Source organism: Thermothielavioides terrestris, chromosome 4 (genome assembly GCF_000226115.1).
Source record: "Thermothielavioides terrestris NRRL 8126 chromosome 4, complete sequence".
Lineage (NCBI taxonomy): Eukaryota > Fungi > Ascomycota > Sordariomycetes > Sordariales > Chaetomiaceae > Thermothielavioides > Thermothielavioides terrestris.
In genome coordinates, this window is record NC_016460.1 from 2,732,426 (window position 1) to 2,757,876 (window position 25,451).

General features: G+C 43.1%; 2 protein-coding genes across 2 annotated transcripts; both read right to left on the minus strand.

The window, feature by feature from the left end:
* THITE_2119548 (uncharacterized protein) lies at nt 1-3,357 on the minus strand. The gene is made up of 19 exons (XM_003655591.1): nt 3,167-3,357; nt 2,971-3,101; nt 2,640-2,858; nt 2,513-2,548; nt 2,371-2,406; nt 2,270-2,285; nt 2,063-2,205; nt 1,994-2,012; nt 1,765-1,931; nt 1,635-1,700; nt 1,459-1,581; nt 1,373-1,396; nt 1,212-1,315; nt 1,139-1,149; nt 1,011-1,042; nt 845-950; nt 695-774; nt 558-641; nt 1-496 (listed from the first exon to the last, which is right to left on the minus strand). The coding sequence occupies exons 2-19, from the start codon at nt 2,992-2,994 to the stop codon at nt 338-340; spliced, it is 1,449 nt and encodes a 482-aa protein (XP_003655639.1). The 5' UTR covers nt 2,995-3,101; nt 3,167-3,357; the 3' UTR covers nt 1-337.
* Nucleotides 3,358-16,762: 13,405 nt separating this feature from the next.
* On the minus strand, nt 16,763-19,932 carry THITE_2119556 (uncharacterized protein). The gene is made up of 7 exons (XM_003655592.1): nt 19,750-19,932; nt 18,675-19,463; nt 18,404-18,577; nt 18,061-18,338; nt 17,572-17,979; nt 17,205-17,434; nt 16,763-17,102 (listed from the first exon to the last, which is right to left on the minus strand). Exons 1-7 carry the CDS (start codon nt 19,764-19,766, stop codon nt 16,881-16,883), a joined length of 2,118 nt encoding a protein of 705 aa, XP_003655640.1. The 5' UTR covers nt 19,767-19,932; the 3' UTR covers nt 16,763-16,880.
* Nucleotides 19,933-25,451: the final 5,519 nt, after the last annotated feature.

A 25,451-nucleotide genomic window follows, 5' to 3' on the forward strand; every position in this document is an offset into this window, starting at 1 on the left:
TTCCTTTCCCAGATCTTGAACTTCTGCTCGCTGCGTCAGTGATGAGAAAGGAGGAATACCCCCTCATTGTAGACATCAGGGTTGTTCATGATTAGCACGCATATGGGTTGCAAGTTGAGCCGTCGGCCTCCCGGCTTCCCTTACAAGGAGGATGAACGACTGGCAGCCCTCGTGGACGCCTGTGAGCGAAGATGAGGGTCCCTTGTAAACGAGAAAAGCCTTCTATCCAGGAAACGGAGACTGGCTTGCATGCTACTTTATTCTAATACTTATCATTGACAATAAAAGCACTTTTATCAGTCCTTCCTCTAGGCCTAAGAAACACACCAAAGCTGTATCAAATCGAAAGCTGCGCTGTCGAGGCTTTGTCGAGTGCCTCCTTGTACCTGGCCAGCTTCGCGGCGACCTCGCCGTTGCAGTAGTCCTCGACGATCTGGGGGCAGTTGCCGATGAACAGCTTGGGGTCAACCAGGCTGTCGATGTCATTCCAGACAGGCTTTGTGGAATTGGACGTCAGCTTCACTCCGTTGACACTCGCCGGGGGTAGTATAACTCACCTTGAAGAACTCGGTCTTCTTGATGCGCTCGAGCAGGTCGTTGCGGCCGCCCTGTTGCTTGACGACATCGCTGGCTTGGTGAGACTGCCCTGCGTCAGCACGTTGAACACGACTGCAAACGAGTCTGTCTAGCGTACCAGAACGCGGATCTCCTCGTGGGCCTCCTGACGGGAGACGCCATGGCCGGCAAGCTTCATCAGGATAGACTCGGTAGCCACTGAGAGTGAGAATCGTCCATGTCAGTGTCCGAACCAGGCGGAGTCAGATACGTTCCAATAACGACATACTGAACGGGAGCTCCTGATCAATGTGAGCCCGGATGACGTTCGGGTAGATGACAAGGCCATTCGTGACGTTATCCAGCGCCAGCAGGATCGAGTCGGCAAGCAGGAACTAAGGCCATTCAATCAGCATTATGTGTTCTGAAGATGCGTTGTAGATGTGGTAACTAACCATCTCAGGAATGTCCATCCGGCGAATCGCGCCTGTACCGGTCAGCAGTGAGAAAGCTGTGGTCGCCTCTATGGGCGGGGATGGGAGAGGCCAGAAAAGGGGGCAAGTAGGGGTGAAGGGGAACTGACTGTCGTCGAGCCTGTCACGTCAAAGTCAGCATGATGAACACACCAAAACCGAGAGGTTGAATAGAGCACTTACGTTCTCTCAAACCACTGAGTCTCGAATGTGGCAGTAAAGTTGGCCGGCAGACGCGCGAGCTTGCGGCCGAGGGCAGTGATGCGTTCGGACCTCATCGGGTTCCTCTGGAGGTGGGTTAGGCCCATTCTTCACGAGGAGAATTCTGTGAGCGAGGCCCCGACCTTGTAAGCCATGGCTGAGCTTCCCTGGGCACTAGTTAGCTCGTGCTTTTGTCCTTGGAAAGGCTACCCGCGGAGTCACTACTCACAATCTGGCTCTTCTCGAACGGCTCCTCCATCTCCTTCAGATTGGCCAGATGACGGATATCGGAGCAAATGCGTTCCGCTGTGGCACCGAGAGCACAAACGGCGTTGGCGACCCGGAGGTCGACCTTCGCATGGTCAGCGGATACAAGGGACTGCGCACAGTGGAGAGTAGGTTTACCTTTCTCGTGTAGGTCTGGGTTGAGATGGCGTAGGTGGACCGGAATCCAGCCTTCTTGCAGAGGATCTGGGTATCGGGAGCATCGGTTAGTCGGCGGGCAAAAGGTTGACGCTATGCGGGTTGTATTCACCTCGTTGAGTTGCTTGATCTTCTCCGCGTCACCGTTGAACAGCTCGAGGAAGGTCGCTTGCGAGCCGGTGGTGCCTTGGGCGCCTCTGAACTGAAGCCTCTCGCGCACGGTCTCGATATCCTCCAGATCCATCATGAGTTCCTGGATCCACTGCGCGGCGCGCTTGCCTGCATCGGAATCAGCACCTGGTGCTAGGGCACCGAAGCCAAGGAGGAGAAGGAGTGCTTACCGACAGTAATGAGTTGAGCCTGGAGGGCGTGTTAGCCTGCCGCGATATTGAGACAAGGGTGCTCCTTACCGGCTGGTAGTGCGTGAAGCCGAGGGTCGGCATGTCCTTGTACTTGAGGGCAAACTCCTGCAGGTTCTTGATGACCTTGGCCAGCTTGGGGAGGAGGAGATCCAGCGCACGCTGCTGGAAGATCAAATCGGCATTGTCGGTGACTGCGGGGTGAATCAGGAGTGAGCGAGATGGAGCAGGACACAGGCACTCATGCGTGGGACTCACCATAGCAGCTAGTGGCCTACGAAGGGTCAGAGATGGTCCACAAGAGCTCCAGAGATGTTGGCAGCGCCATTCTCAGAATTGCGGCCGGGGAGGTCACTTACACCAAGGTGGATATGGCCAGCGGCAGCAGGGGCGTCCTGAAATGATGCTTCCAGTCAGCTTCCAGGCGAGTTCACCGTCCCCACCAACCACCGAGCACCCGAGCAATCCCAAGCTCCTTTCGAAGACTGTTTGTCCTCATACCTCACCATATGCATGGACATGAGCCATGACATCATGCTGCAAATCAGTGTTAGCAAGCTCTTCCGTTCGAACACCACGCACGGCAAGGGAGGGAGAAAAAGAAAAAAGCAGCACATAGATAGCTCACCCGAAACTTGGCCTCGTAATCCCGTGCAACGGCAAAGGCCTTGTCGGAGACGACGACGTTGGCGCGCATCTGCTCGAGGGCTTCGTCGGGGATGGGGAGACCCAGCTCCTTCTCGGCCTCGGCGAGCCAGACCCAGAGCTGGCGCCAGGTGCTGGCACGCTCGCGGGCCGAGAAGATGGTCATCATCTCCTGCGAGGCATACCTCGTGCTGAGAGGGGTCTGAGCCACAGCCGGTCAGTCATGCTCGCTTGTGTTTAAACCGGATTGCCGTGGTGCAACTGGGGCGGCAGAAGAGACCACAAGGGGAGGGAAAATGGAACTCAGAACTCGCCTGGTACTTGTCGTAGCTCGACATCTTGGGGATCGTCTTTGTGTGGTCTCGATTGGTGTTTTGCTCCGCGTGCAACGCGGTTTGATACCGGGGACGATGATGATTGCGGGGGAGGGGCCCTGGAAGGTTGACTTTTTTTTTTTTCTCGAAACGCATGTTAGCGTGGGCGGTGGTCATCGAGGTACACTTTGCCTACTTGCAAACGGCAAGTCACCCCTCCATGCCATTGCTCCAAAATCCCGGCTGAAAGGAGACCTGAAGTGGGGTGAACCTCGGACATTACGTTTGAAAGAGAGACACCACGCAGCGTGACTGACTTCTACCAATCCGGCGACTGAGAGACAGATTCAGATCCAGAACCAAGGAGAGTATTGATTTGGACACCGCATATATTATTTCATCAAAAAAAAAAAAGCTTCTTCGCACTCAAACGCCGATTGCGAAGGAACCGTTGAGCCAAAACCGAATCCAACGACGCGAGCGTTCTTAGCGCACCCGATTACCCCCATCTACGATGTCGTAGAGGGGGCGTAGCGGCTACGTAGGTCGTAGTGGCGATAGCGGTAGCCTAGCGTCGAGCACCGTAGGTCGCGATACTATAGTTAATGTATATAAATACCCCGACCGACGTAACTAAAGACTTAGGCTCCCTCTTATAGGAGCTATAAACAATTGGAATATATATATCGAAGGCGTTAGCGACAAGCGATCGAGGCTTCTATAGGAATTCTACGCCCTAGTATCGCTAGAGATATAGCTATATATATAGGTAGCTACGTATATATATTACTATAAAGTGTTTTAAGACAAGCTAAACTACCTTTATAATATATATAAGCTATATAGAAGTATCGACTATATTAAAGAAGAGATTATATAAATTAAGAACAAGGTTAGGATATAGACAAGCGTTAGAAGTATATAAGCGAGGACCTAGATATAGATAGTAGGGTAAAGCGTAGCTATAATAGTAGTGCCCTAGCTACTTAAAAGCTATACTTAGTATATACTAAAGAAACTGTTCTATAAGCTTATAGTAGACCTTAGGCAAATATCTATAGATATCGTCAATAGGAGTATAGGTAATATAGTCTAGGTGGTTAATATAGCTATAATAACGATAGGAGCAACGACGAAGGGCAATAGAAGTAGTATAATCGTAGTGTAGAAGCTACCGAAGAGTAGGAATATAGTAATTACCTTTAAGGAGGACTATTAGGCATAGTTTGCTAATAAGGACAATAAAGTATAGGTTATAGCTATATTCAAAGTAACTATAATATTTAAATACTATACCTTTATAATGCTTATAAAGGGTATTTAGCTAGCCGCCTTAACAAAGTATAGAGGTAACGTTAACCGCCTAGTAGTAGACCTAGCAAAGGAGAATAAAGTTTAGATCGTATATATAAGGCTATAAGCGCTATAGAGCAGTACTAAGGACGATTAAAGGCTATAAACAATGTATATACTAGTCGAGCTATATATAGTCAAAGAAGTAGCAAGGCTTATCGACTAAAGGGTCCTACTTAATTATATAGTCTACCTTTATAAACGTTTCGAAGGTATAGTATATATAATCCTATACTTTAAATATAGGAAATAGAGATATAAGGCGATATTCTATAAAGAGAAAGAGGTATACTACCTGATCTATACCTATATAGTATATAGCGATAGCAATATAGCAAGGGAGCGAGAAGCAAAATGCCTAGTAAAGACCAACCTAGCTAGGAACAAACTAAAGTATATCAACTATAGAGGCGCCTATATAGCCTTTAACGTAAGCTATAAAATAGCAAAGGAGTAGCGCTAGTATATAAAAGAGTAGTTCAACAACCGTCTATTTACCTTCTATATACTCTAGTCTTAAGTAGTAGTAGCGATAGAGGCGAGTATATAATATAGGAGCTAGGAGGACAAATCGGGAGAATAGCGCCTAAGGAAGCGCTCTACTAAGGTAGGCTAGCCCACTGATATCTAGAAGGCAAGGCACTCCAATAGTATAGACTTATTCTAATTTAGAATACTCTTATAAACCTTCTAAACAGCTAGGGCATAGAATAGGAACGCTACTTATATAGCGCCCTATATAGTATAAATATAGAGCCAACTTTATAACCTAATATAGTAATGACTAAGAGCCTTTATCCTATACTAAGTATATAGCTATAACGCTAAGAGTGCTCTACTAGAACACCGATAGTAGTAGAAACTACTTTAACTAAGCGCTAGAGGGTAGGGAGGAGTTCGACTTAGTAGCGATTTAGGAGCTACTAATTCGCCTAGATACGACCCTCTTAGCCTCGCCCTATAGACGAGGCAGCTAGTATAAGATAGTGTATAGCGTTAGTAGAGCAGCGCTATATATAAGTAAGCGCTTTGACTATATAATATAGTTAGCTAAAGCAGAGGAAGATTAGATAGCTATAACATTTAAGAAAGAAGAATCGGACCCCTTTATAGTATAGTCTATTTATTTGCCTAACTAGGAGCTAGGGTAGCGGTCGCCGCTCTATACCCTAGTAGAGTAGAAGTTGAAAGAGCGTAATATACTTATAGGCGACTTCAACGCCTATTACCTAATATAGGACAAGTATAATAGGACCTCTTAATTAGCGAGTATACTACTCTAGATCGTAGTAGAATAGGAGCTTAAGCTTTGTATATTATATAGTATACCTACCTAAATATAGTAAAGCAATAGAGACAATATAATCGACTATATTTAGGTAATATAGGGTAGTAATATCTAGTAGCTAAGACCTTTTAACTTAGTAAGCTTGGACTATATACCCTAGGTAGCTAAAGTGCCGCTAAAGGGGAGTAGCGGTAGAGCCGTTATACTATAGGGCTATAGCTAAGCGCTACTAGACTATAAAAGGTACAAGGCTAAGGCCTAGTTTCTAACCCTACTAAAGGAGATCAATATAGTAGAGGAACTTAAGGATATAGTAAATACCCTTATATATAAGCTAACTAGTATTATAGATATAGTAGCTCTATACTATAAGCTTAACCGAGGGTCCTATATATTATAGTAGAACCTCGAAGTCGACAAAGCAATATAAGAAGCGAGGAGGGCTAAACACGCCTAGCGGTTAAGCCGTATAGCGAGCTCCTAAACGTATTACCGTAAAGCGGTATAGCGTTTTAAGCGCTATACCTATCGATTATAGACACTATACTAGCGCTACTTGCTCGCTAGGGCGTTAAAGGAGTAGAAGCTAATATAGGATATTGAGAGGTAGATATAGCTTCGAAGCTATTAACGCCCTAAGCCTCTAGCACTATTAGCGCTCTAGCTAGGACCTAGCGAGCCTCAAAGCGCTATAACGTACGCCTAGAAGGCTAAGGCGCTAATAGGGTACTTCTTTCCTATACTATAGACGTAGTACAATAGTATCCTTAACCGAGACTAGCTTGAAGGGTCTTTTTATAATACTACGCCTATTGACTAGGAGGTCTATAGAGCTGAGATTATAGAGATTATAAGCCGTATAGGATCGAACAAGGTGCCTAGCGAGGACCTCCTTACTAACAAGTTCCTTAAGGCCTATAACAAGGAGGGCAAGCTATTGGAGGTGTTTACAACGATTATATATATCTATTTTAAGCTAGAGCACTTCCTATACAAATTCTACACTATATAGATAGTCGTCCTTAGGAAGCTAGGGAAGTCTCTAGAATAGCTAACGAAGGTAGGGGTGTATTGCCTAATATTGCTACTTAGTACAGTGGATAAGATTATCGAAGTAGCTATTGTAGACTAAGTAATATATATAGCCAAGGCGTATAAGCTGCTTCTAGAGATATAGATAGGCTTCTAGTAGTATAGGTCTATAAAGGTGGCAATCTAGGTGATAACTAATATAGTGAAGATAGTATAGGCGTATAGCGCTTATACTTTACTATTGCAATTAGACCTAAAAGGCGCTTTCGACTAGGTCGACTAGATCTAGCTACTATATATACTCTAGGAACTAGGCTTTAAGAGGAAGCTAATTATACTTCTAAAGTGTAACGTACTAGCCTTATAGCGTCTATAGATAAGTGTACGATGTTCTATTCAACTATTTTAAAGAAGGAAAAAGGAGAAGTATAGGCTACAGTCCCTACGTATAGAGTTTTTCAGGGGCTTGCGAAGTAGGTTTAGACCAACGTTATTCTAAGCGTAAGGCGGGCCCGCTATAGGTCCGTCCTAGGGCCGCTATAGATCCTAGGCGTAGCCCTATATACCTAGCCTAGGTATAGCCTAGTCTATAATATACCCCCCCTGCCCTATTGGGTAGTTGAATTGGAGTATATATAACACTATATCGAGTGTGGTTTAGGTCTAGTATAGCGCTAGTCGTGATATACACTAGTACCTACTACTCGATTGTATAGCGCCTACCTTATTATTAGGGTAGTCTAGCGTAGTTGCCTACTAAGGCTTTGCTGCTTATAGTCGTCCTATTGCCTAGGCTTAAGTTGTTTATTTATATCGCCCTAGCAAGTCACTGATTGGCCTTTCCCTACTTTGTACATTCGTATATTGTAACTACGTTATATTAGGCGTATCTACTAATTGTATATAACCTAGCTCCCTCTTATACTATTAAAACCCCCTTCTCCTTTACGAATTTTATACCCTACGTTTTCTTCTCGTTTCTACTATATGCCCCTATCCCTTCTTCATATTCCTATCCTCTATCCTCTCTATACGTTAGCTCTTCCCACCTTGTCTCTATCTTATACCCGTTTCTCAACCTTCTTATATATAGCAATGTCTATATTGTCTATACTATTTTCGTTGTATATTCGTTCTATACCCTATTGACAATATTCGTTGTTTTTTCGTATAACTGTTCTATATCTACGACGTTACTACTTTAACTTTGATATAAACCTAACAAGAACCCGCTATACGCCTAGTTTATTTTTATAACTCTTTCTCTTTATATATACTTAGCTTCTCGTCGTTTCCTTTATATATATGTCCTATATACATTTTATCTATTTGCTCTAACATCTATAGTAGCTTTCTATTTTCTTTGTAATAGCGATATATTTTCGAAACTTATTTGCTTTATCTTTATCTATACCCTCTAGAATATCGGCTATAGTCGCTTTGCTCAGTAATAATAGAGAGGGATATTGTCCTAGAGGAGACAATAACTAAGACTATAATATATATTATCCTTTGTTAAACCCGTTTTAGCCCTAGGCTAGAAGCTAACAATGTCTTAGATAGAACTGTAATAATCGTAATAACTCTTCTCGCTACGCTATTAGCGGCTATATTGTTAAAGGCGACTTAGACAACGAGGATAACGCCCTTCCTAAAGAGGAAGGAGATATCTGCCTAAACTATATTAAGTGGCTTATATATAGTAACTTCGTTAAATATATCTAAGGATGTAGAGAGAGCTATATAGAGTATACTAAGTTATATGCTAAATGCCACTAGGATTTAGCACTCTAGGCGACTAACCCCTTTCTATATACTAGCTTAAAATGTTTAATTAAATTCTATATCAACAATAAAGCCGTTATAGAGCCTACTTATAAGAAAATTAAAACTAAGCTAGTTTACTATACTATTTTAAAGGCGTTATTTATTGCCTTTATATATAGCTTCTATAGCGCAATTAGTATAGCCCTTATATACTGATCCCTAGTACGCTTCGCCTTCGCCTCTAATATACCTTTAGTCACCTTCCCTATACCTTTGACCCTAAGCTAGTAAAGAGCCTTAGTTCTATACTAGGCTTCTTAGGACAATCTCGCTATATAGTACTATAGTCGCTTTATCGAGTATATAGCGTAATAACTCAATTTCTTTTAGTAGGAGAATTAGTGTATTATAGAGGCTATCTACACTATAGTACAGTCTTAAGCAACTGTCCTTAAGACGAATTTACATTTTATAGAATATATTATTACGTTTACCTCCCCCTCGCCTATCTATACCCTTTAGAGGTCCTGCCTCTACCACTTACCCTATATATATATATCCCTCTACGACCTATACTATAGACAACGCCCGTCTTCTCCTATAGAGGACGTTTTATACGCCTATTAAGCATATATACCGCCCCTACCTTGTACCCCTTATATACCTATTCCACCCCTATATATACCCGTCCTACCTATATATCCATTTAAAGATAAGGAGGAGGACCTATCGGATATAGGACCTGTTATAGAGCTAAAGTAGGTAGCGCTACTTATACGTCTTATTGTCTTTTTATATATAGCTATATTCTATTTAGTTTTAAGAGGATAACTAGACTTAGGTATATTATAGTTTCCTTATACCTAGGTAGTTGTATTTGTCTAAGTTGTTAGTCTTTATAGGGTAGTTTATATATAAATATAACGTTTCCCCTTCCTCCTTTAGTTTAACATTAGCCTATCGTTGTACTATACGTCTCCCTATTCCTATTTAAACTCGTTAAATATAGTAGTATCTAAAAAGTTCTTTAAAGGCTTCTATATCGGTTTATTATAACCTATCTACTTAACGTATATATCGTAGTTGTTCCTCCTCCCCTTTGTGTTCTAAGCTTTAAAGATCGCCTCTACCCTATACTCTTATTAAGGAATACCCTCTTCTAATATAATCTATATAGGGTCTAGTCGCTTATTTATAACTTTCTATAAAGGGAGTAGGTTAGAGGCTACTTACTTAACTAGGTCAATATAAAAGGTTAAGTATAGGCTATTTAGTATATCGAGTATTACTGTTAAAGAGGTAGGTACTACGACTATCTTATATTTAGCATTTAGCTAGTCGAGCTTCTTACTAAGGCGGTTTATCTTTATATTATATAGGGAGAGCTATACCTTATCCCTAACCTAGAACCGCTTAGCTAGGCGATAGGAGCGGTTTATATTCGCCTACTACTACTACTATATATATATAATAGCTACTTAGATCTATTCTATTCTTTCCTTTAAATAGCGGAGGAACCTAGCAATATAGCCTTCTAAGGAGGCTATAGGCGCTATTAGGATCGTAATAAATTATATAGAGCTTATATCGAACCTATAGAGAAGGTAGTTTAGACTTACTCTAGTTATAGATAAGTCCCTATTGTTAAGTATAAACTAGTAGGCTAGAAGATATTTAGGCTAGTTGTACTATATAAAGGAAATGAAAATCTAGAGGATCGCCTATATCTTTTAATTGACTTACTTTGTCCCTCTATTTATCTAGGGATAGTAAGATGTCGATAGAAGCTACTCTACCCCTACTACCTTATATAGTACGGTCTAGAACCTATTTAGCTAGTCTAACCTATAGTTGGTTATAATTTAAGTTAGGAACCTATAGAAGCGTTACTATATATTATAGAACCGAAGAGTATACTCTTCTACTCCTATTAAATATATTGTCTTAAGCTATATATATTTAGAGAGGTAGTCGGTAATTACTATAAAGTAGCTAGGTATCCCTTTATCCTTTGTAGGGAGGTCAGTTATAAAGTTAATAGAGATCTGCTTCTAGAAGCGATTAAAGATAGACAAAGGTTATAAAAGCCTTTAATATAACTATTAAGAGATTTTACTCTAATAGTACTGATTATAGTTCCTAACGAATTACTTTACATTAGACAATATAAGGTTCTAGTAATAATCTCTCTAAAGTATTTTAAATAGCTTATTATACCCTAGGTATTTTAATATAGCTAAGTTATAGATCTACTAGATAATCGTAGTAGTTAGAGGCTCCTATATAGGGAGCTAGAGATAGCTATAGAACTAGAGCGCGCCTTATATATTGAGGGAGTAGTCTATAATCTAGGTCTACACTATATTCACCTTCTTTAGAAACTTCTAGGCCTCGTTGTAAATAGCTTAGAGCTAGTAAACGTAGTACTTATCTTCGACAATACCTTTATCCTATAGGGTAGTAAGCTACTTATCTTTAAAGAGCGTCTCTCCTATAGGTAATCTAGCCTCCTCCTATACGTTAGTTTAGTATACTTTAATCGGAGAGAGTAGCTAGGTAATATACTAGCTATCTTTAGGCTTGTCCTATTTATACTAAGAGAGCGTATTAGAGTACGAAGCCTAGGATCCTAGCTAGTACTTTAGCTCAAAGTTAAATAGAGAGAGCATCTCTACCTATTAGGCCTATTGTTCATTGATTAGACGTAGCTAGGTGAAGTACTTAAGGTTCTTATAGTCGATTAGGATAGTAAAGAGGGCTACTATACTCTAGAGCTCTGTTGACTAGGCCTTAAAGCAAGAGATAATAGCTAGTAGCTCTTTATTATAGATAGTATAGTTGCATTTAGTAGAGCTTAGCTTTGTAGAGTAGTAGGCTATAGGGTAGAGAACCTTGTTCTCTCCCTACTAAGATAAGCACCTACTAAGCGCTATACTAGAATAGTCCGTTTCTACAACTATCTCTTTCTTAGGGTCCTACTAAGCAAAGATTAACTTCGATATAAACGTAGCTTTAAGCGTATTAAAGGCTTCCTATTCCTCTTTACCTTAGTGGAATAGGACGTTCTTATAGGTAAGGTATATTAGTAGAGCTACCTTTTTAAAGAAGTTAAAGATAAAGTTACAATAGAAATTAGTGAATCCTAGGAAGCTCTATACTCCTTAGACTTTATAGGGCACCTCCTACTTATAGATAGCCTTAATCTTCTTAGGGTTAGAGCAAATATAGACCCCTACCTCTATAATATACTCTAGATACTTAACTTCCTTTACTATAAATATATATTTCTTAAGGTCTAGGTTGAGGCCTATATTCTTTAGTCTTTAAAGAACCTTATATACCTTCCTTATATAGTCCTTTTAGCTTCTATTTAAGTATACTAAGACGTTGTTAAGATATATTGTTATATAGTCTTCTAGTGTTGGACTAAGAGCATTATTAATATATCTTTAAAACATTGTAGGAGTATCTATAAGCTTAAAGGGGTAGACTAACTATTTAAATAGTCTAAACCTTATATAAAATATTATAAGGTACTTATCTCCTTTAGCTATCTAAATATAGTAGAATATAGCCCTAACGTCTAGCTTTATAAGCTATTTAGCCTTAGCTAGGGACTAAAGAGTCTCCTTAATTAAAGGAAGTAGGTACTAGTCCTACTTAGTAATCTTATTCAAGGCTTAATAATCTATATAGAACCTCTATCCTCCTTTTAGCTTCTTTGTAAAAAGGACTAGGGCAGCTACTGATAAAGAGCTTATTTAGATCTATCTTTTATCTAATAGGTCTACGACCTACTTCTAAATCTCTAGGAGGTAGTCCCTTAGTATATTATATAAGGGTCCCTATAGGAGTTTAGGAGGTTTTCTATCTAGGCCTATCTTAAGATAGATATAATAGTTGGCCTCCCCCTAATAAAGGGGTAGGCTATTCGCCTTCTCTTTATCGAAGAGGTCGGCGAAGTTATATAGCTCCTTTAGCAAAGCAACCTTCGGGTCTAGTTCAATATTAGGCTAAGAGATAGCCGCTCCTAGTATAGTAGTTATCTCGTAGATACTAATAACAAGGAATATGTCTTATACCTCTTTAGACTTCTTCCTTTATACACTATAGGCTATATCTATAAATACTACGCCTATAACTAGAGTAGTATTAGTTTCCTTCTACTATAAAGAGCACTTATATACCTATAGGCTACTTTATAAATTAATAGTAAAGACCCTATTAGCTAAGTCTAATATAATCCTATAGTAGTTTATCTAGGGGAGCTCTAATATAACGTTGTAGGCTAGCCCTAGAACTAAATAGAATATAGTAGTATTGATCTACCTATTGATATCTATTATAATATAGGCAATATATATAATTTTCTTTATAATTTATACCCCCTTAACTACAATACCTAGGGTATAGGGAGTTAATAGGCTTACCTACTTAATTTTTAACCTCTAATATACTCTTTCGCTAATAGCTCTATAGCTCTAGTACCTACTATCTACTTATATATTTATAAAACTAGAGGAGTTTAGGAAAATAGGGATAAGAAAAGAGGGTTTATCTATTCTCTCTTTAATCTCTATAAACTTATTCTATAAATAGCTAAGTCCTTTTAGCCCTTATATAAGACTTTGTATAGGAGCTACTCTTTTCCCTCCTTCTCTTTAGAGGGGGAGTCCTCCTTTACCTATTCCTTAGCCTCTAACTTATTAATATCGATCTAAGGAGTTAGTCTCTTAGCTAGGGCGAAAGGATAGGTAGCTATAAAGTAGCCTTAGCGCCTATAATAGATATAGGCTCTAGCTTATTAGTACACTATATATACTTCGTTGTTTATCTACTTCGCTTATAGCGTATTTACACTTTATTTTCCTCTATTCTACTACTACTTTCCTCTATAACCCCTATTAGCTCCCCCTTAGGCTAAGGTAGTATAGGTTGTATTAATCCTAATTATTAGTATATCTCTATCTATATCCTTCTCTATATCTATATTAGGCCTAGATCGCTTACCCTAGGACTACTAATGTCGTTCCTCTAGGTAAAGGGCCTCTAGGTCGGTAGCGATCTTATAATACTTTGTAATAGCTATAGTATAGTCGTTCTATAGGACTCTCTATCCTACTACAATATACTTTAACTTTAGAGAGAGGTATTGTTATAGTCTAATAAGTTGTACCTTATCGCTCTAATTAAGTCCTTTAGCTTTTAATAGCTTTGCCTTAAAGTAAATAATGAAAGAGGAGAATAGCTCGTTGTCTCTTTAACAAAGTATATCTAGCTCTATTAAAGCTATAACCTACTTATAGAGGTCTATATAGATTATTAAGAGATATTTAAAAAACGTTCCTAGGTCGTAGTTATAGCTAGGTCTTTCCAACTTATAGAAGGCTACGACTTTGGCCTAGACTCCTTAGCTAAAGTTCCTCTAAATAAATATCTATTAGTCGTAGAGGCCCCTAATAAAGTCCTAGTCTACTACTAAGATATACGCTATTATAGCCTTCTAGGTAGTAAAGAGCTCCTTTTTATTGTTAAAGGGTTGCCCTATAGGGAGACACTTCTACTATATCTAAGGAGCTACTAGAGCTATAACGTTAGTCGTTAGAGCTAGGGCGTTGGCTACTACAAAAGCGTTTATAGTCTAAGCTATAGTAATCTAAGTTATATAAAGTTCCTTAATAGTTGTATTCTAATATATAATCATCTTCTATAGAAGCTAGAAATGTTCGTAGACCTAATCTAGGTCTAGGACCTATAGGACGCCTAAGTTGTTTATAGTAACGTCTAGTCTATTTAGTACTAGTATTGAAATATCTAGTATACTACTCTCGTCTATACTTAAAAGCAATAGCTACTCTATCTATATAAAGGTAGTTGAATTATAATATACTAGCCTTATAGCGTCTATAGATAAATGTACAATGTTCTATTTAACTACTTTAAAGAAGGAAAAAGGAGAAGTATAGGCTATAGTCCCTATACGTAGAGTTTTTTAGAGGCTCGCGAAGTAGGTTCGGACCAACGTTATTCTAAGCGTAAGGCGAGCCCGCTATAGGTCCGTCCTAGGGCCGTTATAGATCCTAGGCGTAGCCCTATATACCTAGCCTAGGTATAGCCTAGTCTGTAATATAAAGAGCTACTTCAAAGATTGTATAGTGTACCTATAGTTTAATAGGATTATAGCCAAGCCTACAACTCTATAGTAAACTACGCTATAGAGCTCGCTACTATCGCTAACGCTATTTATCCTCTTTATTACTCCTCTGTTCTACGCCCTTGAGGTATATACTAGGCTCCTAATAGTTAGGTATATAGATGACACTAACCTTCTTACATTTAGATAAGATATACTAGTGTACTACTATATGCTAGAGAGGGGGTTTACTAAGTGTAAGAAATAGGCTATAGAATAGGGGATATAGTTCGAATTAGCGAAGAGCGAGCTTATCCACTTTATAAGGGTGTAGCAGCTATATATAAAGGTCGTTAATATCTTTAGCAAAGGTCAGCTAGGACTTATACCTATAGAGTCAACAAGGTTCCTAGGCGTATAGCTAGACTACAAGCTTTCGTTTTAAATATATAAGAAGGTGGTTAAAGCTAAAATAGCTATATAGAAGTTTAATTTTATAAGACTTATAGCAAAGACGTATAGGGTATATATTATATAAGCTTAGGAGATCTATATAAAGGTTATTAGGAGCGTCCTTTTATATAGGGCAGTAGTATAATATACTTTAACACTAATCGGAGAGACTCCCTATAGGATTGTATATAGCTTTAGTATAACGTAGTTGGGCTACCTCTAGGTAGTTGCTAATATATATAAAGCTACACTAGTCTACAACTTAGAAAGTAAAACCTAGGTACCCTCTATTGATCTATACCTCAACCACTAAGTAACGTATACTAAGTAGAAGCTCTAGAAAACTAGGCTTATATAGCTCCTATGTAATATCTATATAAAGGTAGCGTTAACGTTGAAGAAGTAGCGCTATATACGCTATACCCTAGTAGTAGAGCTAGCTACAAGGGAGTCTCCTATAGAGTAGAGGCAACTATAGGCTAAGGACTAGCTCTTTGTATATCGCCTAGCAATAGTAGTAGAGGTATAGGGCGAAAGCGACAAGGATGACAATTAGAGACTCTAGGAGCTATAGCTATACGTTAATATAGACGTAGCTATAGTAAAGGAGTAGAAGGTATATAGAGAGCTATAGATATATTATATAAACGCTAGAAGGCTAGAGAGGGTATATTATAGAGAAGTAGCAGACCTATATACCTTAGAACCCCCTATCTAAGTACTATAGATATATAAGGATCTTAGTAAAGTATAAAGCTCCCTCCTTATATAGATATAAACTAGGGCTATTAGCCTTAGGCAGTTCCTATTCTAGAAGGGGGTACTAGATATACTTATACTGCTTTATCGCTATAGCGAAGTATCTAAGACCATTGTCTACCTTATAATATACTATAAGAACTCCGTAGTTACTATAGGAAGGCTTTATATCTAAGATTAATATATACTATTTATACTACTTAAGAGTAGAAAAGGCGTTTAAAAGCTTATAGGATAGCTAATATATACTAGGCGCCTATAGGAGTACTAGCTAGCGTTTAAGCTAAACGTCGAAGGTAAAGTAGGATATAGGGGATTAGCAAAAAGCTCTACAAATATATAGTAGGAGCATAGTAGCTAGGACAATATAGTAGAGAAGCCTCTAGCAGCTAGCTACGAGGACTAGGGTATAGGCGAAAAACGCAATAGGAAGAGGAGGAGGCGGCGTAGGAAGGTCGGCCTCTAGCCGCTCCCCTCGAGTATATAGCGCACCTAGCGGCTACAGCACTTACGCTAGGAGCGTATCGTATACGTAAGTGGCGCGCAACGGGCCGTATAGGCCGCTATGTCTCTATCGCCACTAGGCCGGAAAGGTAAGTTCCAGCGAGTTGGAGAGAAGGAACTAGGGAGGCCCGCCCTACGTAGCGGGAACGTAGCGCGGGCGCTACGTATAAGTGGTGTATATAGAGGTGGAGGGACCGCTTGCCCTCAGTGGCGAGGCGCTAAGTGCCTCTTCGGTGTAAGATTAATAATAATAATATTATTTCATCAATGACTCTTGTATCGCAGTGAGGAGTTGGTCCTGTTTCTCTAACGTTGTCAAAGCCCTGTAAAATCCCGCCCCGGCCGGCCGACGCCGAATATCGGCCTGCTGCCTTATTCTCTCCCATTTCCGGTTCGGGTTCACCCACATGCGCCTTCCCGTGTATCGAATCAACACAACAGCCCTCTTGAAAGCTTCAACGCCGCCTCCCCTCAACCAAGCCTGATTTTGGCGTTTCCCGGCGATCCAGATCCCACATTGTGTTCGACCCTTCCTTCCTTCCCTCCTCCCATTGTACGGAACCCTCCTTATGTAACTGCCTCTGTATACGATATGCCGGTATAGCAACGGCGCAGCCCTGGCTACGAGATACCGCCATAACCGCTAAAAACAGCGGACCAGTCCATCGTATCACCCATGAAGTACGGCGTCCACTCCCACGTGCCGGCAAGCGGCACGTGGTCCCACAGGCTGCCGCCGAGATCCTGCATCAAGTCCTGGGTCGCGTCGGCCAGCGTCATGGGCACCGGATCGCACACGCGCGCTACCTGCGAGCTGGAGTATTCGTTGTCGAACCCGTTGATCTGTTTGTTGGCCGTGATGCAGTCAGAAAGTGGCTGTTACATAACATTTCTTTTTTCTTTTTTTTTTTTTCTTTTTTTTTGGGGGGAAGGGGGGAAACGTACCAGTAGATTGTCCTTGACATTGCGAACTTTGCGTGCCACGTTGGCCCAGGGGTCCTCTGGCCAGTCTCCATGTCCGTGTCCGTCGTATGCTCCGCTGACCTGTCCAGCCATGCCGCTGTGGTTGCTGCCGGCAGGGCCTTGACCGCTGAGCTCGCCGCCTCCTATCCGGCACCCCCTCTTCCGGCGCTCAGCCATGCACTCCATGTCTTCTACTAGCCGGGAGACAAAATCTAACCACATCCCCAAGGAGAGAACAGGCATTAGTCCTCGTTACGTTCTCTCAGAAAAAAAAAAAAAAAAAAAAAAAAAAAAAAAAAAAAAAAAAAAAAAAAAAAAAAAAAAAAAAAAAAAAAAAAAAAAGGCCTACCATCGAAGCCCACCTCCTCCCTTACCCTCGCCAGGTCCCACCCGGGGACCTGCAGCGTGACCAGCTTGAGCATGGTCAGGAAGACATAGGTCAGCTCGAACGAGGTCAGGTACACGAAGCGCGGGTAGTCGCCCATCCGGTTGGCGAAGCGGTTCTCCATGAACGCCCGCACCGCGCGCACGCACGCCCACAGCAGGTCGATGCGCTCCGGGTCTACCGCATCGGCCGCCGGGACCGGGGCCGGGGCCCCCACCGCCGCCGAGTCCGGGGTGGTGGTGGCGGTGTTGGTGGTGGTGGTGGGGGCGCTGGGGCGCCGCTGCCGCCGTTTTAGAGGGTACTGGGACAGCTCTGGCACGCTGCTCTCGTAGATGATGATCTCGGCCACGTGGAAGTGGCCGGCCAGGGACACTGGTGGTTGGCGCGGGGGCATGTGTCAGCGGACATTCGTTTCTCGGAGGACAGAAAGCGAAGGGAGCGGCTGAGACTTGCAGTTGGTCTTAATATGTGGCGGCAGGGCGGCCCTGAACGCTTGGATACGCTCCCGCAGGCTTTGGATGAAGCTCGGCTGCGGCGGCTGATCCCCCGTCGGGGAGGCCTTGCGCTGCGCAAAGCCTTGGGAGATGCTCTGGGACAGCTGCTGCGCGCGGACAAGATGGACGACCAGCTCGTCCGTCGGGTATTCCATCTGCTTGAGCAGTGCCCGGCAGCAAGCCGCGAGGTACGACGTGTTCATGAGGGCGTCGGGTCTCTTGTTGGTGGTAAAAGTGCTTGGATCGCTCAGTGGGACGTCCTCTCGGCCAGATCCACAGTCAGAGGAATCACAGGCACTCACATCGTCACGAGGTAGTAAGTCCCCGCAAAAGCACGCATCTGCTCCAGGCATTCGGACGTGTAGCCCCCGTCATTGGGCAGGCTCTTGAGCTCTGCGCAACCAAGGCTGGTTGCGATCGACCGAGCCAGAAATAGGAGGTTGATCATCTGGAAGCTGCTGAGGTTATAATGGTAGCTAAACACACAGAAGCCGGGGAGCCAGGAGATCAGCATCGAATGACGAGAGCGCCGCGGTCAGGGCCGCTGTGGGAAGGGACAGGAGGGGCACGAACCAAGCAACCAGCAGCTGCAGCCCTTGCAGCAGATCGAGCGTCTTCTGCGGCCTCACGAAGGCCGCCTCCAAGACGTCCTTGAGCAGCTCATGTCCCAACGCAGTCTGGCGCTTCCCGTCGAAGAAAAACATCTGAAGCATGACGCCTTTCCAAAGGAATGGTCTCTGTTCCCGCATCTGTGCCGACGACAGGTGCCGCGGCACGACGACGAAGGGGAATAGGTGGCCCATGTGGCGCCTACATTCGTTTAGCAGGGCCTCGGCCTCCTCTCCGCTTGGCCATAGTGTATCTTCGTGCCGCTGCAGAGGAGGCGGCGAGCTGGGGGTGCTGCCGGCGCTTCTCGTCTGTGCTGGTGGTGCCAGCCCCGGCGGTGCAGGATGCGCGGCCGCTTCGGGAGCGTGCCCAGGCCTGCCATTAGTCGCAGCCGCAGCCGCGGCCTCTGGATGGCCGGGCTGTACTTCGAAGATGGACTCGTCCGGAAAGAGGTGGCCGAACGGTGACTCCCAGCGGTCCCGGCCGAAGGTCGGTATGGGGACCCGGGTTCCGGACAGGTTCCGAGGCGGAGGCGGGTCCACCTCGGGGGGGCCGAGCGGGTGAGGGGGACCACCGTGGTGATCCGAGTAGGGCGGGCTCGGCACGGTTAATCCCAGCCGCTGAACAGACTCGATGCGGGCCTTGAGATCCTCGAGCCGCCGTTCAAGCTCAGCAACCCGAGTGGGTTTCGGCTCCTTGCGCTTCCGGGGCGGTGCCGGGGTCTGGGACATGCAAGGTTTCCGCAGCCGGTGGCATCTTCGGATAGATCCCGTTAGTCTCTCGAGCTGCGGGCGGAGATGGAAAGACTGGGGCCAATGAATTGGAGAAGCCGCAAGATAGTCAAACGCGAGGGACACTCCGACGGACCACAAGCTGGGTCTCCGGCGGAGGGAGGAAGTTCCACCGGAACAGCCAAGCAAGCGCCCACATTATACTTATAAAGCCGGGGCAGAAACATGTTTCCTGATCCGGCAACAGAAAAAGAATCCCTGACCTCACCTTTCACATTTCTCCTGCCCAGCCGGGCCGGCAATACACCTACTCTTCGCCTTGGCGCATGTTGTACAAGCCCTGGGTCCCTTCAGGGGCTTATTTGCCGTGTCCATCGCCCGTCAGGTCTAGTGTCCACGCTAGCTGGCCCGTACCGAGCTGCTGGGTCGTTGTGCTGCATGCAGTGTGGGCTGGTGTGATGGGGTAAGGATGCCCGTCCGGATCGGAGACGGGGACGGGGCGTTCCCAAATGGCAGGAAAGCCGGCGGGTGAGATGGCCTGAAAGTGGGACGGACAGCCCTGGCGCAACTCGTTGTCACTTCACTGATGGGAATAAGAGACAAGGGAAGAACTCAACCGAGTCCCATGTGTTGTGGGCGTGTGTGTGTACGGGCGTGTATGTCAAGACTTGATGATGGGAAATAAAGAGAGTCCGAGATGTCTCCCTCGCTCTGCCTGTTCCTCAGTCTCACCAATAGAACGAAATCGACGAGGTTGTGAAGGTGAAGCGAATATGATCTGAATGGAATACCCAGGCAGGTGAGACTCGGAACAGAAAAGCAGGGGACAGACAAAAGGAACGAGCTCGCCCGTAGTCGTCATACAGCAATGAACAAGCTTACGTCTTCGGATTTTCGCAGCAGCCAGATTCGCCTACATCGCCGGCAAGCGGAATACCGCCAGCCTGGACGAGACTGCACCCTGCGGTGACTTACACGTCTCTGAGGGCGGGCTTGGGATGGAACGGAGAGTCTGTCTTCTCCTGCTCCGTTGGACCGGATTCAGATAAATCACTCCGGCTCCGTTCCTGTGGGGCCTTGGTCGGTGAAGCGGGCCACGCGGATTGGGCGAAGCAAGGGGCGACACGCTCCCCCTGCGTTCCAACTAAACCTTCGGCCGGGGTTGACACGTCCGAAGTTGGACGGCGTCAGCCGGGAAGGAAGGCATGGGATGCTTCGCGGAACGGCGGCACGACGGCACGACCTTTTTAAATCCACTACGCAGATTTTTTATTTCCACTACCCACCAGGGACAGTCCGTGCGCCCCCACCAAAATTTTGTAGCGCACATCGCCACGCTCCCTATCCGGCATACCGCTATAGGAATTGCTATAAATCGACGATGTTACTGATGCTGTTGAAGCGCCTAGAAAATATAGAACTGGCTAAAAAGCTTAAAAATGCAATAAAATCAGCGTTGCAACTAGAAATACTGCCCCTATTGACCGCCTTGCCCACCTACGCCTAGCGCTTTGCCCTATATGCCTTACACGCCCTGTAGCGCCTACGTTCTTGGCTATCCTAGAGTTTCTTACGTGCTATACAGCGCCGGCTCGCTATAGAAAATGAAGCTATAGATAGTTAGCCTCGCCTGCAGATATAGTAAATCCTTGGTAGTTTAACATGCCTACCCTACGTGCCTAGCCATCCTAGCGATCCTTATATATCTTACGGCGCTAGCGTTCTTTGCGTACCTTGTAGCGCCTATATGCCTAGCTATTCTAGCGTTCCTTACATACCTTATAGCGCCTACGTGCCTAGCTATCCTAGCGTTCTTTACGTGCCTTGTAGCGCCTATGTGCCTAGCTATCTCAGCGTTCCTTATGTACCTTATGGCGCCAACGTTCCTTATATACCTTACGGCGCCTACGTGCCTAGCTATCCTAGAGTTCCTTACGAGCTATACGGCGCCTACGTGCTATACTAGATCTATAAACTAAATGGTAGCAACGTAAGCTGTAACGACTAGGCCTAGGAGAAAGTAGCTAACTACTATTTTATTACCTATAGTTCTGCCTCTTTTTTAGCAAGCTTTTTAGCCACTATTGGCCTCTTTGTCCTCTTCGTTATACAAAGCGGCTTATCGTAGAAGCGGTCCTATCTAACACTGGCGCTAATGCCCTAACCCTAGGGTCTTAGAACGCCCTCCTCTTATAATATATAAGCCTCGTTAGGCAAAGGTTATAAGCTGTTTTTAATAGTATACTACCGCCTATTAACGACTTTCTTAGGATTAGCCTCTTATAGAATAGCTTCGATATTAGGATTAAACGGCTAATATAGTTAGCAATATATATAAAAACCTAATCTTCGAAGACTAACCTATTCCAACTAGAGCTACCAATGCTAGTCGATATCCTATAGCTCCAACTATATAGCGGTATATATCTTAGCCAATATCTTATACTTATAAAGAAGGCTATATTACCGCCTCTATACGCCTAAGCAATCTTCTGGGACCTAGCTCTCCTTAAACGCCTTCTTAGTAGCTTTAATATAGCGATTAAAAAGGAGGAAGACCTTGAAGTATACCTTATACCTTAACTGTAGAAGAATAGTGTATATATACTTTGTAAGCTTCTTAACCTTCTTTTAATATAGCTTTACCCTATAATTCTCCTTCAACTAGGCTAAGGTCGTTTCAATCGTGGTTAACAATGTGTTTAAGTAGATATTATAGTTCTTAATAGAGGCTTTAAGTATACCGTAGGCGTCTTCGATATAAGCAGTTGCTTAAATACTGTAATTACAATAGTTTTTCGTCGAATACTAGGCGAATTTAGCATAGAGAGGGAGATAAACGTTGTAAACATAGTCGACGAGAGCTAGATAGGGGTAAAAAGAAATAACCAAGGCTAAATATAGCTAAACTTACTAGGCTAGTAAGAAGAGCAGCGAAGTGGGGCTATGCAGGATGCAGAGACATGTGTATTGAGAGAGGTGCTCCTCTCATACAGAGTGGGAGGAGCATCGAGGTCTATATACATATATGGGCAGAGCTGGCATATGCCCTCTGAGTGGAAGGAGCTTAGCAGATAGAGTTATATACGCACTAGCTCGCGACACACCCCCTAGACAGACTCTTAGGAAGCTGTCTGTGGACACGTATACTGGGCACTGACTCATAAGCTCGCATCGCCAAGCGCATTGAACTGTGGCATTGCCATGCCATTGTAGGGCGATACGCTACTGCCTACGTCGGCGAACTGCATGTTGCATTGAATGCGGCTAGATTCAGGGGTGTCATTGTTAACATCTAGGGGCATTATTGTTAAGATTATTGTAAACGCTATTGATCGCAGTGTACACATTTCCCAATCGTATAGCGCGTTTTATTCCTATCTTCTATTCTAGTACACCATTGATATATATCTCGAAACGTACCACGTTGATTATAGGAGCAAGTTATACAATTGAGTATTACGATCATTCGTGTATATACTATTGTAGCTATTGTTGCCCAATGTTATAAATGTATACCCGCCATTGTCGCCTATTGCTATATTCGCGCTACGTAGACAATACTACAATGCTATAGGCCAGTTGATAGCTATACTCCTAGAAGTATTTAATTATAATAAGTATACTTTAAACTATCTCCTAAACTCTTCCTTTATAGACTATAAGCAATAGTAGCAATATTAGCAACAACAACAATATCAATAACAACAATAGCTATACCGTCTACTACCTACCTCACCGCTCTTAAGAAGGCCTACGCCGCCAAGGCGGCTAAGAATAAGCCTCCCCTGCTCCTAGCTATTCCCACTAAGGCTAGCGCTAACGCTAGTAAGAAATAAGTATACTATAGTTTACCTAACTAGCGTAGTATATATATCTACTTCTCTAATACTTATAGTAGGACCCCTACTACGCCTAAGACCCTTGCTACGCCGAAGACCCCCTCTAAGTATATAGCGCCCCTTTCCTCCTCCTCCTCTTCCTTTGAAGAGGAGGAGGAGGGCGCCCTAAGAGAGGAGCCCTACCTAGGCTACCTTAAGTCCGCTATATATAACAAGAGCAATAGGGAGTACTAGGAGGCCTCTAGCAAAGTAGTCTAATATATACGCTATATATATAGCAAGAAGTACTGCCCTATATAAGTATATTAATATAGTTAGTAGGCGTACTATACTGATAGAGTAGTCCTAACAATATCCTCTATATCGCTAAGCAGTTCCTAGCTATAATATAAGGGCGCTAAGCGCCTAAGCTAAACCTTATAAATAACAAATAAAATAATAAAGGAAAGGTACTATTTTAACTATATATAGTAGAACTAAAAGAACCTATATACTACACTACGTACCCTTCTTACTATAGAGGGTAAGGACACCGACGCCAACGATAACAACGACAATAACGATAACAACGAGGAGCGTACGCCTATGCTCGCTAAGGGCAAGGGCAAAGGCAAGGCAAAGGCGGCTATACCTACTAAGAAGTCTAAGAAGGCTAAGAAGGCTAAGAAGAAAGAGAGTAAGGAGGAGGACAAGGATAAGGATAAAGATAAGGAGGAGGCTACTCTAGGCGTTGACCTAGAGGCACTAGCGTATAGTATAGTAGCGACGGTACTCGCTATACTCACCTTTAAGAAGAAGAAAGGTAGTAAGTAGTTCTATATTTTTATTTATTGTTTTATAGGTATAGGCACCCCCTAATTTATTTTATACTAGTATATACTCTTATTTTTAGTTTATTTTTATTTATACTTTATATTCCTATCCCCTAGATCGTCTCTCTAAACTATATAATGTATATTCTATAGGTTAAGGAGCTCCCTAAAGTGTTTAAACTTCTAGCGAGTCAATACCTTAGTAAGCCTATTTATTGTTATAGACCAGGCTATACCTAGGCTAAGTATATAGGGCTGCGCCTAGGATCTATAGCGGCCCTAGAACGGACCTGTAGCGGGCCTGCCTTACGCCCAGAATAACGTTGGTCCGAACCTATTTCGTAAGCCCCTAAAAAACTTTGTATATAGGGACCATAGCCTATACTTCTCCTTTTTCCTTCTTTAAGGTAGTTGAATAGAACATTGTACACTTATCTATAGACGCTATAAGGCCAATACATTATAGTTCAACTACCTTTATATAAATAGAGCAGCTATTGCTTCTAAATATAGACGAGAGTAGTACGCTAGGCGTTTCGACATTGGTATTGAATAGGCTAGATACTATTATAAACAACCTAGGCGTCCTATAGGTCCTAGACCTAGATTAGGTCTATAAACACTTCCAACTCTTATAGAAGACAATTATATACTAGAACGTAACTATTAAAGAACTTTGTATAGCCTAGATTGCTATAGCTTAGACTATAAACGCCTCTATAGTAGCTAACGCCCTAGCTTCGACGACTAGGGCTATAGCTCTAGCAGCTCCCTAGATATAGTGGAAGCGCCTCCCTATAGGACAACCTTTCGATAGTAAAAAGGAGCTTTTTACTATTTAGAAGGCTATAATAGTATATATCCTAATAGTAGACTAAGACTTTATTAGAGGTCTCTACAACTAGTAGATATTCATTTAAAAGAACTTTAGCTAAGAGGTCTAGGCTAAGGTTATAGCCTTTTATAAGTTAAGAGGACCTAGCTATAACTACGACCTAAGAACGTTTCTTAAGTATCTTATAACAGTCTATATAGACTTCTATAAGTAGGTTATAGCTTTAATAAAGCTAGATATACTTCGTTAAAGAGACAATAAGCTATTCTCCTCCTTTATTATTTACTTCGAAGTAAAGCTATCGAAAGCTAAAGGACTTAATTAAAGTAACAAGGTACAACTTATTAAACTATAACGATACCTCTTTCTAAAGTTGAAGTATATTATAGTAGAACGAGAGGTCTTATAGAACAACTATACTATAGCTATTACGAAATATTATAAGATTACTACTGACCTAGAGGCCTTCTATCTAGAGGAACGACACTAATAGTCCTAGGGTAAGCGACCTAGGCCTAATATAG

What these genes read in the sequence shown, in the direction of transcription:
- THITE_2119548 (XM_003655591.1), bottom strand. Translation starts at nt 2,994, where the DNA reads ATGTCGAGCTACGACAAGTACCAG. An exon ending in CGAGCTACGACAAGTACCAG is followed by an intron (nt 2,859 to 2,970) that starts GCGAGTTCTGAG and finishes GCTGTGGCTCAG; the next exon opens with ACCCCTCTCAGCACGAGGTA. An exon ending in CCCAGACCTACACGAGAAAG is followed by an intron (nt 1,582 to 1,634) that starts GTAAACCTACTC and finishes GACCATGCGAAG; the next exon opens with GTCGACCTCCGGGTCGCCAA.
- THITE_2119556 (XM_003655592.1), bottom strand. An exon ending in GGAGGAGGTGGGCTTCGATG is followed by an intron (nt 17,435 to 17,571) that starts GTAGGCCTTTTT and finishes GGATGTGGTTAG; the next exon opens with ATTTTGTCTCCCGGCTAGTA. An exon ending in ATGTCAAGGACAATCTACTG is followed by an intron (nt 17,103 to 17,204) that starts GTACGTTTCCCC and finishes GCCAACAAACAG; the next exon opens with ATCAACGGGTTCGACAACGA.